This window comes from Mauremys mutica, chromosome 3, assembly GCF_020497125.1.
Source record: "Mauremys mutica isolate MM-2020 ecotype Southern chromosome 3, ASM2049712v1, whole genome shotgun sequence".
Taxonomy (NCBI): Eukaryota; Metazoa; Chordata; order Testudines; family Geoemydidae; genus Mauremys; species Mauremys mutica.
In genome coordinates, this window is record NC_059074.1 from 63,454,574 (window position 1) to 63,470,296 (window position 15,723).

Here is a 15,723-nt window from a genome sequence, read left to right on the forward strand (position 1 = left end):
ATCCTCTGACGAACAGAGGCTAGGGACACCATTCTTACCCATCCTGGCTAATAGCCATTTATGGACTTAGCCACCATGAATTTATCCAGTCCCCTTTTAAACATTGTTATAGTCCTAGCCTTCACAACCTCCTCAGGTAAGGAGTTCCACAAGTTGACTGTGCGCTGCGTGAAGAAGAACTTCCTTTTATTTGTTTTAAACCTGCTGCCTATTAATTTCATTTGGTGACCCCCTAGTTCTTGTATTATGGGAATAAGTAAATAACTTTTCCTTATCCACTTTCTCAACATCACTCATGATTTTATATACCTCTATCATGTCCCCCCTTAGTCTTCTCTTTTCCAAGCTGAAGAGTCCTAGCCTCTTTAATCTTTCCTCGTATGGGACCCTGTCTAAACCCCTAATCATTTTAGTTGCCCTTTTCTGAACCTTTTCTAGTGCTAGAATATCTTTTTTGAGGTGAGGAGACCACATCTGTACACAGTATTCGAGATGTGGGCGTACCATGGATTTATATAAGGGCAATAATATAGTCTCAGTCTTATTCTCTATCCCCTTTTTAATGATTCCTAACATCCTGTTTGCTTTTTTGACCGCCTCTGCACACTGCGTGGACATCTTCAGAGAACTATCCACGATGACTCCAAGATCTTTTTCCTGACTCGTTGTAGCTAAATTAGCCCCCATCATGTTGTATGTGTAGTTGGGGTTATTTTTTCCAATGTGCATTACTTTACATTTATCCACATTAAATTTCATTTGCCATTTTGTTGCCCAATCACTTAGTTTTGTGAGATCTTTTTGAAGTTCTTCACAATCTGCTTTGGTCTTAACTATCTTGAGCAATATATTATCATCTGCAAACTTGGCCACCTCACTGTTTACCCCTTTCTCCAGATCATTTATGAATAAATTGAATAGGATTGGTCCAAGGACTGACCCTTGGGGAACACCACTAGTTACCCCTCTCCATTCTGAGAATTTACCATTAATTCCTACCCTTTGTTCCCTGTCCTTTAACCAGTTCTCAGTCCATGAAAGGACCTTCCCTTTTATCCCATGACAGCTTAATTTACGTAAGAGCCTTTGGTGAGGGACCTTGTCAAAGGCTTTCTGGAAATCTAAGTACACTATGTCCACCAGATCCCCCTTGTCCACATGTTTGTTGACCCCTTCAAAGAACTCTAATAGATTAGTAAGACACGATTTCCCTTTACAGAAACCATGTTGACTATTGCTCAAGAGTTTATGTTTTTCTATGTGTCTGACAATTTTATTCTTTACTATTGTTTCAACTAATTTGCCCGGTACCGACGTTAGACTTACCGGTTTGTAATTGCCGGGATAACCCCTAGAGCCCTTTTTAAATATTGGCTTACATTAGCTAACTTCCAGTCATTGGGTACAGATTACAAACCTTAGTTAATAGTTCCGCAACTTCACATTTGAGTTCTTTCAGAACTCTTGGGTGAATGCCATCTGGTCCCGGTGACTTGTTAATGTTGAGTTTATCAATTAATTCCAAAACCTCCTCTAGTGACACTTCAATCTGTGACAGTTCCTCAGATTTGTCACCTACAAAAGCCAGCTCAGGTTTGGGAATCTCCCTAACATCCTCAGCCGTGAAGACTGAAGCAAGAATCCATTTAGTTTCTTCGCAATGACTTTATCGTCTTTAAGCGCTCCTTTTGTATTTCGATCATCAAGGGGCCCCACTGGTTGTTTAGCAGGCTTCCTGCTTCTGATGTACTTAAAAAACATTTTGTTATTACCTTTGGAGTTTTTGGCTAGCCGTTCTTCAAACTCCTCTTTGGCTTTTCTTATTACACTCTTGCACTTAAGTTGGCAGTGTTTGTGCTCCTTTCTATTTGCCTCACTAGGATTTGACTTCCACTTTTTAAAGGAAGTCTTTTTATCTCTCACTGCTTCTTTTACATGGTTGTTAAGCCACGGTGGCTCTTTTTTAGTTCTTTTACTGTTTTTCTTAATTTGGGGTATACATTGAAGTTGGGCCTCTATTATGGTGTCTTTTAAAAGTGCCCATGCAGCTTGCAGGGATTTCACTTTAGTCACTGTACCTTTTAACTTTTGTCTAACTAACCCCCTCATTTTTGTATAGTTCCCCCTTTTGAAATTAAATGCCACAGTGTTGGGTAGTTGAGGTGTTCTTCCCACCACAGGGATGTTGAATGCTGTTGTATTATGGTCACTATTTCCAAGCGGTCCTGCTATAGTTACCTCTTGGACCAGCTCCTGCACTCCACTCAGGATTAAATCTAGAGTTGCCTCTCCCCTTGTGGGTTCCCGTACCAGCTGCTCCATGAAGCAGTCATTTAAAGTATCGAGAAATTTTATCTCTGCATTTCGTCCTGAAGTGAAATGTTCCCAGTCAATATGGGGATAATTGAAATCCCCCACTATTATTGTGTTCTTAATTTTGATAGCCTCTCTAATTTTCCTTAGCATTTCATCATCACTATTACTGTCCTGGTCAGGTGGTCGATAATAGATCCTTAATGTTATATTTTTACTAGAGCATGAAATTTCTGTCCATAGAGACTCTATGGAACATGTGGATTCGCTTAAGATTTTTACTTCATTTGAATCTACACTTTCTTTCACATATAGTGCCACTCCTCCCCCTGCACGACCTGTTCTGTCCTTCTGATATATTTTGTACCCCGGAATGATTGTGTCCCATTGATTGCTCTCAGTCCACCAGGTTTCTGTGATGCCTATTAGATCTATATCCTCCTTTATCGCAAGGCACTCTAGTTCACCCATCTTATTATTTAGACTTCTGGCATTTGTGTACAAGCACTTTAAAAACTTGTCCCTGTTTATTAGCCTGCCTTTTTCTGATGTGCCAGATTCTTTTTTGTGACTGTTTATCATCTGATCCGGCCCTTACATTATACTTTTCAGTCCTCTGCTCCAGACTATAACCTGGAGATTCTCTATCATCAGACTCTCCCCTAAGAGAAGTCTGTGTCCGATCCACACGCTCCTCTGCAGCAGTCGGCTTTCCCCCATCTCCTAGTTTAAAAACTGCTCTACAACCTTTTTAATGTTTAGCGCCAGCAGTCTGGTTCCACTTTGGTTTAGGTGGAGCCCATCTCTCCTGTATAGGCTCCTCCCATCCCAGAAGTTTCCCCAGTTCCTAATGAACCTGAACCCCTCCTCTCTACACCATCGTCTCATCCACGCATTGAGACTCTGAAGCTCTGCCTGCCTACCTGGCCGTGCGCGTGGAACTGGGAGCATTTCTGAAAATGCCACCATAGAGGTCCTGGATTTCAGTCTCTTCCCTAGCAGCCTAAATTTGGCTTCCAGGACATCTCTCCTACCCTTACCTATGTCATTGGTACCTACATGTACCACGACCACCGGCTCCTCCCCAGCACTACACATAAGTCTATCTAGATGCCTCGAGAGATCCGCAACCTTCGCACCAGGCAGGCAAGTCACCATACGGTTCTCCCGGTCATCACAGACCCAGCTATCTACATTTCTAATAATCGAATCTCCCATTACTAACACCTGCCTTTTCCTAGAAACTGGAGTTCCCTTCCCCGGAGAGGCAACCTCAGTGCGAGAGGCAACCCCAGCACCATCTGGAAGGAAGGTCCCAACTACGGGAAGGTTTCCCTCTGCTCCCATCGACTGCTCTACTTCCCTGGGCCGTTCTTCCTCCTCAACAGCACAGGAGCTGTCTCAGTGGAGGTGGGACAATTCTACAGTGTCCCGGAAAGCCTCATCAACATACCTCTCTGCCTCTCTTAGCTCCTCCAGTTCCACCACCCTGGCCTCCAAAGTCCGTACATGGTCTCTGAGGGCCAGGAGCTCCTTGCACCGACTGCACACGTACACCACCCGCCCACAGGGCAGGTAATCATACATGCAACACTCAACGCAATAAACTGGATAGCCCCCACTCTGCTGCTGGGCTTCTGCCTGCATTGTCTCCTAGTTAGTGGAAGGGTAGTTTACAGAAAGGAGTTTTGGAATGTGGTTCGGTTTACAGGTTTTAGGGTTTCCACGGCCTGCCAGCGGATTACCCTGATGGGCCACGTGCTGAAGGTTGCTGACCCCTGTACTGGTCCCTCGGGCCCAGGCTCAAAGGCATGCCACTGTGTGTCGCTGTGTCAGGCAACAGTCAATTAACAGTCTGTGGTTCTGACCTTCTGGCGGGCAGAGTGGTAAGCATTAGTGGTCCCTAGCCAAAGCCTTGGCGTTTGAGCAGGGGCAATCACAGGGGCCCTGACCCTCTGGGTGGGGAGAGCAAGAAACAGGCTTTGCCTAAGCCTCCTGGCTAAGGCAGCCCACAGTCTCCAGTCTGGGGCCCACCACAAGCAAAGCACAGGCCTATTGGCTAAGGGGTGAATAGGCCATCACCTCAGGAGTGGGTTTGGTAGCAGAAGGTAGGGGGACCTGGGCCCAGCCCTGAGGCCTAATAGTGGCGAATGGTTCCACCACTGGATCAGCCGGGATCCCACTGAAACACTCTGACTCGTGCTCTGGCAACAAAACCAGACTAAAGTCTGGTTTCCCTGGGCCACTTCCTACTACAGTCTGGGCAGGGGATTCCGTAGTCCAAGGGTGCACTGTCTCCTCCGGGTACATTGCAGACGGCGGTCCCGGCAACTCCTCTCCAGGGTCGGTCTCCTCCGTGCTCAGCACAGGTTCAGTTCTGGAGTTCTGCAGTGGGCTGGAGTTGTCTGTCTCCTTCCCTAGCTCTGGCAAATTGAGCTGCATGGCCTGCCTTTTCTACTTCCTGTCATGCTCCTCTGCTTCTGTCTTGGGCCTTTCAAAATCTAGTCCAAATATAAACTGGAGGTTATTTTGATCTGAATAATGATTAATAATACTTCGCACTTTTATAGTGCTCTACATGTTCAAAGTGCTTTACAAGCTTTCATTAATCTTTACAACATCTGATGTGAAACAGGAGATTTTGCTTTTAGCTGCTCTGAAAATAAATAAATAAATAAAAGCTTGCTGCACCTAGGACTGAGATATGCAGAGGAAAACGGGGGTTTATAAACATCATGAAAATCACCTCTCCAAATTTACATAACAATGGGCGTGAGAGTATCATAATGCTTTAACTTGCATAAAACAGTAGTTAGTTTTAGAATTAAGGCTTTAGATAAGTAATAATTAATGATAGTTTATAGTTAAAAATCCAAAATGGCGCTGATGATGATTCTCTGTTAGAAAACATCAAAATGGAGGACACAGACTAAGTTGACCAACAGCAGATAAGAGATAGGTGTGAAACAGAGTTCACCAGTCATGACTCAGCTTCCTCTCCAAAAAATGCCTGAAGGAATTAGGAGGAGGATTTATGCTAATAGCTAGAAGGAGGATTTAGACAGGATGAGGGTTTATGCTAATAAATTCAAGCTAATTCGCTGAGTTGGTATAATTAGACAGGGAGGTGCTAATTTCTGGTCTTGGAAAAGCAACCAATCAGAGGAGACTAGGGACTGAATATAAGGCTGACAACCAGCAGACTGATGTGTGAGTGGAACCAAGAAGAGAAGATCAACCAGCAAGGAGAAGAGAAGCAGCTACCTGAAAAAGCAGCAGCAGCAGCAACTGAAGCTTCTGAGGCAGCTAGAGACTTCTAGGAGGCAGCGCCCACAGAAGCAGAAGAAGTAGTGTGTGGTGGTAACAAGAAAGAGCAGTAGCAGCCAGGAACCCTGCAGCCCTGCCAACCGTTTTTATTACCTTGACAGAAGAGAAGGACCCTCAGAGATGATACAGAGAGATTATAGAAGGATGCCCTTCTCTCCACTGTTACCACCCAAGACCTAGAAACAGATGCCTCCCAATCTGGGATGGAGGACTCACCTGGACTATTTATAGATTCAAGGCCTCTTTTTTTCATCAAGTGCATCTGATCTTGGTTGCACATGAACATTCTGGAGTTGCAAGCAATTTTGTCATGTTTGCGTAGCATTCCTTCCAGTGATCAGAGGATCATCTATTTAGGTCTTGATGGACAACACTACATCACTGTTTTGCAGAAACTGACAAGGAGGAGCAAGATTCACTCTTCTTTGTCAAGAACTGCATCATGAAACTGGTATATAAAACATAAATCTAGTAGCTTTCTGCCTACCAGGTCTACAAAATGTTCTGGATGATTGTAAAAGTGCTTGCTGAGGCAAGTGATCACTAATGGCCAGTAAAGGATGCCATCATCCAAGAAATATTTGCTGATTGGTGCTAGTCCTCAATAGATCTGTTTGCAACAATGAACAAAAAATGTTGCAAGTTCTGCTCCAGAGGAGGTCAAGACCAATATGCACTTCTGATTCACTGGTTCTCAGTTTATCCTCCAGTTCCTCTAATCCCGAGAGTAATGAGAAAACTCAGACAGATCTTGGCTAAAAAGATAATGCTGGTATCAGCCTGGCTTAGGTAATTTTTATTCTCAGACCTAATTAATCTTAACAGTCTACTTAGCCATATTAGCTAATCACCCTCTGATTCCAAGGTACTCAGTTTTCGTTAATCTCACATTAGCGAAATTCCTGAAGAGCCGTATCAGGGTTTATCCCCTAATCAGATAACTTTTGGATCAAACCATTGTACTAATGGGATTGATGGAACCACTTTTTCAGCCTGTAGCTATGTGCTGTTTTTCACCGGTTCATCAGAACAAGGTTCTTGTTGGTAGTAATATCTGCTAGAAAGGTGAGAGATATTCAGATATGGTAGGACTGCCTTATAGGACAGTTTTTGCCCATATTTCTACTAAAAATAGTTTCTGATTTTCCATCTCAAATGAGTGAGTCACCTCACTGTTTTCCTCTCCAAATCATACTCTCGTAAAGGGGAAGCTAAGCTACACACTTTGCATGCACATAGTGCTGCCATTCTATCTAGACTGAACCAGGTCATTTACGGTATCCCCTAGATTGTTTATAGTTTATGCAGGAATGATGAAAGGTCAACAGATTTCAACTCAGACTTTCTAATTGGAATACAGGCTGCATTAGACTATGCTATGAATTAGCTAATGTAAGCCCACTGGAAGGAGTCACAGCCAAATCTACCAGGTCTCAAGCAACCTAAGTAACTTCTTTGAGAAGTATATAGAAATATGTAGTCTATTTTCTTATGTATGTATTTGGAGCTCTACACACTGACTCATCTTTTCTGTATCATACATTGATGCAGTGGAGATTTGGCCAACTAGTCCATCTTGAAACTAATCTCTAGATCTTCCTCACTCACTGGTCAAACATTTTTCTTTAATATCATCCTTCACTCTGTCTAAATTAATTTGAATATGATTGCTATTTTCTACATTCATTTTAGATTGTGTGTGCTCTCATGTTACATAGCATGCAGTGTTTTTAGTGGTTGTCAGGATCAGGGCCGCCCAGAGAATTCAGAGGGCAAGGGGCAAAGCAATTTCAGGGTCCCTTTCCATAAAAAAAAGTTGCAATACTATAGAATACTAAATTCTCGTGGGGGCCCCTGCGGGGCCCGAGGCAAATTGCCGCACTTTCCCCTCTTTCCCCCCCCCTCCCCCCAGGCAGCCCTGGGAAAAATAAACATTTAAAAACCTTCCGCATCTCGGTACAAACCCAGTTTTGAGAAAACTTCTTTTCAAGTCACCTTTACAAGGTATCGCTGGTTCTCAGCATCAGCTAGTGCTAAAAGGCACTAAAGCTCATTAAAAGGGGTGGACAGATATTTTCTGTCAAAACTTTTTTTGGATCGAAAACTAGGGGTTTTTAAAAAGCAGAAAAAAACACGGACAATGTCTGCTTTCCTTCAAAATTTGTTGTGGTTTTTTTAATTGAAAAGATGAAATTAGTCTGCCAAAACCTGAACATGGTTTAGGGTTTCAGAAGTGTGTGGCCAAATATTTGCTGCTTGCTGTGTTTGTTTAAAGAAACAATAACAAAAATTCTGCTTAAAAAAAATCCAAAACTTTTGAACCATCTCAGCTTGTGACCAAATGTCTGAGCCCATCCAGTCAGAGATTTTTCCAGGTTTCTGATGCTCTGCTGGCTTCCTTGACTCATCTCTGTCTCCATAACTTTGGGTTCATTTAGCTTAGAACATAAGAATGGCCATGCTGGGTCAGACCAAAGGTCCATCCAGCCTAGTATCCTGTCTACCGACAGTGGCCAATGCCAGGTGCTCCAGAGGGAGTGAACCCAACAGGTAATGATCAAGTGATCTCTCTCCTGCCATCCATCTCCACCTTCTGACAAACAGAGGCTAGAGACACCATTCCTTACCCATCCTGGCTAATAGCCATTAAAGGACTTAACCTCCATGAATGTATCTGTTTCCTAGAGACTGGCTCCACGGGGTCCCTCACAAACTGGAGACACAAACTGTGGGTTTGTCTTTAGTATAGCTTATGTACATACTCCACGAACTGAGCATTTGAGCTTGTTCCAGAATCTGAGATGAGCCTATGTTGTGAAAATTGAAGTGCTCAAAATAGCACATGCATGTGAATGGACACAGGGTGCTAAAATTAAATTAACCCAGGGGTTCTCAAACTGGGGCTCGGGACCCCTCGGGGTCACGAGGTTATTACTGGGGGTCACGAGCTGTCAGCCTCTACCTCAAACCCCGCTTTGCCTCTAGCATTTATAATAGTGTTAAATATATAAAAAAGTGTTTTCAATTTATAAGGGGAGGGGGGTCGCACTCAGAGGTTTGCTATGTGAAAGGGGTCACCAGTACAAAAGTTTGAGAACCACTGAATTAACCCCTCTGGAGCCTCGGGGAATGCAGGGGAGGAGGGTCTCCCTTGGTAGGCTTCGGAAGGAGGTAGGTGGTGTAGGATATTGCTCTTCTCATGTGATCCCTCCCCCATGGAAAAGATAACAGCTTGACTCTTTGTGTTAAATAGCTGTCTGCAAGCCTGAAACTGCTGAATGAGCTTTAGGGTAGGGAAGGCTGTACCTCCCCAAACAGCCTGGCCCTTCCCCCTATCCGATCCGTCCACTTCCTGCCCCCTGACTGCCCCCCTCAGAATCCCTGACCCATCCTGCTCCTTGTCCCCTCACTGCACCCCCCTGGGACCCCACACCACCCCAACCCCCCCATCCCCTGACCCCTATCCACACACCCCCTGGCCGAGTCCTGACAGATCCCCGGAATGCCCACGATCCAATCCCCCCTTCCCCATCCCCTGAGCGACCCCCCCAGAACCTTTGCCCCCTCCCTGTCCCCTGACTGGCCCCAGGACTCCCTGCCCCTTATCCAACACCCCCAGCCCCGGCATCCTGCCATGCTGCTTACCTCCGCCTCCCCCCTCGCCTCAGTGCGCCGGGTCCAGGAGCGGCCCTCGACAGCACTACAGTGGAATGGCTCCAGCGGGGCCTAAGTTCCTGCCGGTCGGCCTGGAGCTCGCAGCCCCGCCCCCTTACCACGCGGCTTCGAGCGGGGAGGAGCTCAGGCCCTGCTAGAGCCACGCTGCTTTAGCTCTGTCCAGGGTCGCTCCTGGGTTACCTCCACCTCTCCCCTCTCTCAGAGCCTCAGCGTGCCACGTCCAGGAGCTGCCCTGGCCCCTGGACAGCGCTGCAGCAGCGTGGCTTCAGTGGGACCGGAGCTCGCAGTCCTGCCCCCTTACCATGCGGCTCTGAGTGGGGCAGAGTTCAGGCCCCACCCGAGCCGGGGTGCTTTAGCTCTGTCCAGGGCTGCTTCTGGACGTGGCGTGTTGAGGTGCCGGGGGGATGGAGGAAGGTGGGGCCGGGGCCAGAGAATTCTCGTGGGGGCCCCTGCAGGGCTCGGGGCCTGGGGCAAATTGCCCCACTTGCTCCCCCCTCTGGGCAGCCCTGGTCAGGATACATAGCGCTGATAAGAGAATAACCAAACCAGCTGGGCTATTTTCAATGCCATCTTAGTCCTTAAAGATGTAGGAGAAAGCAAACTGGTCTAGAAAGGTGACAGTCAACATCTGACTTTCATTTATCCGTTTAATGTGCTAGCTATCTATTTAGTAGAAGAAGTGCATTGCACAAATCGGAGTTTTTAGGAACCTTATGGTTTGAATTTGTAGACATTTAAATTTGAAAACAAATTTTCTCTATTTTTCTACACCACAAACACACACTTTATGTGGGTAATGATTTACAGGAGAAGAAAAATGAGTTCCCAGTCAGTGCTACTATGATGGTTACTTCTAGAGTCAGAATATTTGCTAGCTACTATATAATGCTTGTTTTGTGAAAGGCTGTACACACATTAAAGGGTCTGTTGACAAAAAGCTAGAAGTTGATTTATAATATTTGCATTCAGTGTCATGTTTTACCATTATAGTGTTGACCCATTGTTATTCTGGGTGATCATACAAATGAATGGAATGTTCTTTGTAAAAAGGATGTCAGGAGGTGCAGGCTGTTTTACATGTATATTAAAAAGCTCTTAAGAATATGCTTCTAAATGGATTGCGTGACTAAATAATGAATACTTTGTTTTCTCCTTTGCCAAAACTAGCTGCATTCCTGTTCAGTGTAATTCTCCTGCTGGAGGGGTGATACTTGCCTTTTTTCATATTTGTTGATTATAGTTATATTATGATAAAATTTGACATTGATCAAAGTTGCACTGAAATTCTGTACTGCTTTAACTGATTAGTATGCAGATTGCATATCTTACTAATAAAGGGCCATTGTATTCTTGTTTTGAATGAGACAGTGTTGTTAATTTTGGCAGTTTTTTAATCCTTTCTAATCTTTTCCTGTGATGACACTTTAAAAGCAAGAGACATACACCTGATAATCTATTGCATGTTTTTTTTTGTAGATTGTAGTATATGCGGTACCTAGTACTATTTTTTTTTGTCTGTGTGACTCCCCCCAACCCCCCATTCTCCTATTATAAAAATTATTACTCTGTAGTTTTGGTCTTAGTCTGTTCACAGGTCTAAAAAAATGTTAGGGATGGCAAAGTATATTAAAATGGTAAGGTTGATTCAGTCCATCTAAGGATGATATTTGCCAGAAATTTGATAAATGTACCTGTTGAACAAAAAGTATTTTTCCTGAATGGTAGTTGTAGATTTTTTGATTTATTTCTTAGTTTTTGAACACAGAGTTCAAGTAATAAATGAGAAAAACAGAGCAAAGGACTAGATATTTATTAAAGGACTCAATAAGTAGCTTGTTGTTTCATGCTAAATTTTCTCAGATAAATTATCATGAAATAAAATAATATTAAACCATTAAAACTCTGAGTGCATAATTAAGCACATTTTTAAGCATCCCTTTAATATTTCAGATAGCTCAACTATTGCATTATCTTGCATTTTTAGGTGCATGTTATTCGAGAGGTGGCAACCATGGCTCAGGAAAAGCTAGGTGTGTCCTGCGAAGTAATTGATCTGAAGACCATTTTACCTTGGGATACAGAGGCTGTTTGCAAGGTAGAAATATAATGCTACATAATACATAAAACATTATTTTGGATGATGTACCCAGGAGTATCTACAATAATTTAATACTGAGAGTAATGGGGACAGCGCTTTGTATATACAATTGAAGATTTATGTTTGTAAATTATTATATGCGCAGTAAATACAAAGGAAACGTTTGCAGAACACTATGTGCATCATTATCATTAAAGGGAGGATAACAGTTTAGACCACTAACCAATAGTGGTGTACCAGCATGTTCTTTTGAAGGATTTTTATAATTTATTTTACAGCATTCCAGGGTTTTTACAGTATAGGTTTAAGGCAGGTAAACAGAGTGCTTGAAAATCACTTTTCTCCTGATGTGTCTGGCACTCTCTCTCCTCTTCTGGCATCCATAGGCCCATGGAATTTAGTGGGAATTATTTGTGTGTGTGTGATTTTTCTTTGCCACTCCATGGTGACAGTTTTATCTAATTATAGGTGGGTAAAGACATTTATGACCTGGCTGATTTGTTAAGCCTGTTTTCTAGAAAAAAGTGGTTTTGATTTTTTTTTAAACACAGCAGCACTTTAGCATTTTTTGTTTTTCACATCATTAGAAGTGAGCATTTACTGGTCTGGCATTTGATTTGAAATTCAGATTCCTTGGAACCACAGGTTCAAATTCTGGCACTGTTGAATGCGCCTGTCATCTTCTAAGGTAGATATATTGTAAAATATAATAGCTTACGGTATAGGAGTCTTTCAGATGGGATCTTAAAAAAAATAAGGTACTGAACAGCTTGACTGGAAGTTGAAATATCATGTGTTAAGTGCAGCAGTAACTTAGCTTTGTTCCTCAAGTGTCCCTTGCTCTACTGTACTTGTGACTTTTCTTTGTTGTGCTGCTTCCTTTTCACCTTCATAGAGTTGCCAACAGAAGGGTCACGGATAAGCAAACATATTGGAGGCGTTTTTGAAAACAGATTCTGCTTGGATGGGGTGGAAGAGGCACCTAAAGAAGGTTCTCAATATCTGTAACCTTCACTCCCTCACTCGTGGCACCTGGCCACTTGCCAGAAAGTAGATGGTAAAGAGATTGGCACTTCTGTATATTTGAGTGAAGCTAAGTATCAGAGGGGTAGCTGTGTTAGTCTGGATCTGTAAAAAGCAACAGAGAGTTCTGTGGCACCTTAAAGACTAACAGATGTGTTGGAGCATAAGCTTTTGTGGGTGAATACCCACTTTGTCAGACTCATGTAATGGAAATTTCCAGAGGCAGGTATAAATATGCAGGCAAGAATCAGTCTGGAGATAATGAGGTTAGCTAGAGTGAAGCTAGAATTAAATATGAGGCACTGAATGCTGAAGTTAAAACTTCAGAGGGGGTAAGAATTCAAAACATTCAGTTGAAGTCAGAAAATTTCAAATGTGCTTATGGTATTTTGAGAAAGGCTAAACCTTTAATATGATTGGAAATTAAATATAGTGAAGCTTGAGTAAACTGTGCTCCTTCTGGCAAATCTATTACATACAGTGTATACTTGTGTGTTGATTTAGAAATAATAAAGAAATTTGAACCTCTCATCTCAGTTCAAAAATCTTTTCCTACAAGGAAAAATACAATTTCTCGTTACGTTTTTAGATTTTTGGGACAATAAGATTAATCTTCAAGGTTTTGTGGCGGGGGGGGGGGGAAGGGAAGGAGGAAGTGTCGCATTAAAGTCTTCAGGTTTTCGTATTTCCTCATTTGACTTGGACTTTCCAGGCTTGTCAAAGGTGATTAATTTAATTAAAAACAGAGTTGGAAAAGCTGGGATGTGACATTATAGTATAGGCCTTTGCCAATATGAAAGTAGGAAAGTGATTCTGGTGGAGATTAATTTTTTTCTTCTTGGCAATGCCTGGCAGTTCTTTACAGCCAAGCAAAGAAACCAAATTCCATTATTTGTAATGATTGGGAACCTCAGAGTTAGTTTTTATTTCAGAATGTAATTATTCCAGACTTCTAAGTTTTTCCTGTTTTTTGGAGTCTTCTTTTTCCTCCCTCAACTCCTATATTAACATAGCCAACATATAGATTTTTTTTTTCTGGTAGATCTTTATGCCTTAAAGTTTGCAATTCATATTAAGTCTTGATACTCACTCTCCTTCCTCTCTTTTTGTATATACTTTGTGGGGAGAATAGGCTTTTTATTGTTATGGACATTCTAGTCTAGAGTATATTAAGGAAAAATGGACTTTGTCTTATATAAATAATAGTTGCTTGTGTTTTCCTCTTATCTTTGTCCTTTCCCACTTGCCTAGGGAATGGAGATGGTGGAAGGAGGTGGTTTTGATTCTGGGCATGTTCATGTTTGACTTACATAGGGGGTTAAAAACACACAAACAGTCCAGTGTATTCTATTCAGATACTAAAGATCCTGGATTATACATGTTAAGGCCCTGTGCCTCTGCACTGCATCCTGGCCTCCATGACGGTAAAGCTTATGTATGAACCAAAGAATAGTTATTACATCTTTAATACCATCTAAGGTTCCCCCCCTTCCCTTCTAAAGACAATGATGAACAATCTAAGAGAACAATGGATGTTGTTAAAATGACAGCCTAACTTCATGCTTTACATTTCCAATGCATTAATTGTTTTTCCTTCTTTTCTGTATCTTTAATAAAAGGTTTAAAAGGATTTTTAATGGTATGTTTACCATGATACCAAGAAAGCTGAGGTCTCTCTATGCTAAACCACAAACCTTGTTAACACTCTCTGGGCCCATTTATATCATCTACATTAACACAACAGGCTACTAAGTGCTACGGTTATACAAATAATAAATAACAATATGCACATTTGCAAGTCAATGTGAATACTTGTGGTAGCAGGCGCTATACCCATTAATGCCTAGAATTGTTCCTGTTTTTCTAAGGATCCAAATGTGACCATTCTTGTGGAAATCATTTTAAAATGTTTTCTTCTCTTTTTTTATTAAAATTGTGAATTCTGTTTTGTATACCTGCAAATATCCTGTATATTTAGTTCAACTAAAAAGAACCAGAGGCCCTATTTTAATATGTAATATTAAAAGTTATAAAATAATTTTAGTATTGTTTTATTTAATGAGACTAAATATCTAAGGGAGAATTAACCCTATGGAATTCAGTAGAGTTTGGGCAATATTAATTCTGGTAAGCTGCAGTGAAAATTTTATTTGCAGTTGCATTAGAAGACAAATGTCAGTAATCTCTCATCAGTATTTTAATATGTATGTTTTATGGTTGCGAAAGGCTAAGGGCTGGATATTCCTCTGCATTTTTCAGGTTAAATAATGTGATGTCTACAATTTAAAAAAATATGTTTATAGAAAGAAAACAATGTAAATTGCTGCTGCTTAGCTCTAAGCTGGTGGAGCATGAACTTGGTGGGAGGGAGCCAAACATTTTAAAAGGTCTGCCAGTATTGTGTGTAATAATTACATTAACAATGTCAGCCAGGGCTTTGAAGAAAAATTGAAAACTAAATTATTTTAAATATTGTCTTGATAAATGTTTGTAAAATGCTTTGGGTATGAGATGCTCTAAATAGGGGCTATGTGCACAGCTTAAGTAACTGGGTAGATGCTTGAGGAAGAGGAAAAGGGAGAGGCATACTTCCCCCAGTCCTTTGGAGCAGCATTGTGGCTTCTACATAGAAGTTACTTCAGTTCAATAAATGCAATCAGATAAACATTACAAACAGTAGCTTCTCTTTCTAAACCAGAAAATAACCAGCCAGGAATAAAATTAAATCTACAATACCCCAGTTAACCTACAAATATTAGCTATACATCAGCCTGGGTAAATAGGTAGGTCTTGCCGCATTCCCTAAATGTCAAAAGATTTGGGCTTTTTTATACCAAGCAGGGCAGTAAGTTAATATAGTGTTCAAGTTTCAAAGGCTGTTTGAATGCTGACATTTTTGTATAGCTTTAAATTAATGCTCTGTTCTATTCCCTAATTATTTTAGGACCTGGCATTCAAAATATAGAGGGATATAAATTAACATTGATAAAATGGGTTCAAAATAGTAATAGATTTTAATCTGTTCAATCTGCATTAGGTAAATTGTCCATCTTTCTAGTTCTAGATGTTTATTGGTAGAAGTAAGGACTTGCTTATACATTTCATTCATTTATGATGCATAAGTGACATCAACAGTGTCATCAGATATCTGACTGAGACCCCCTCATAGATTAATTAACCTGATAGAAGAATAATGCTGTTCAGAGGATATATATACTTGAGATTGAATATTGTTATTAATTCTTCAATCTCTTTAAAGATAAAGGTGTTTTAAAAAATCTGATGAA

At 41.6% G+C, this 15,723-nt stretch overlaps 1 protein-coding gene across 3 annotated transcripts in view; it reads left to right on the plus strand.

The window, feature by feature from the left end:
* BCKDHB (branched chain keto acid dehydrogenase E1 subunit beta) overlaps positions 1-15,723 on the plus strand; it is a 273,945-nt gene that overhangs the window by 101,692 nt on the left and 156,530 nt on the right. For all 3 annotated transcript variants that reach the window (XM_045010402.1, XM_045010401.1, XR_006578168.1), the window contains exon 8: positions 11,300-11,410. In XM_045010402.1, the coding sequence (XP_044866337.1) occupies positions 11,300-11,410 (111 nt within the window). The remainder of the gene's footprint in view (positions 1-11,299; positions 11,411-15,723) is intronic.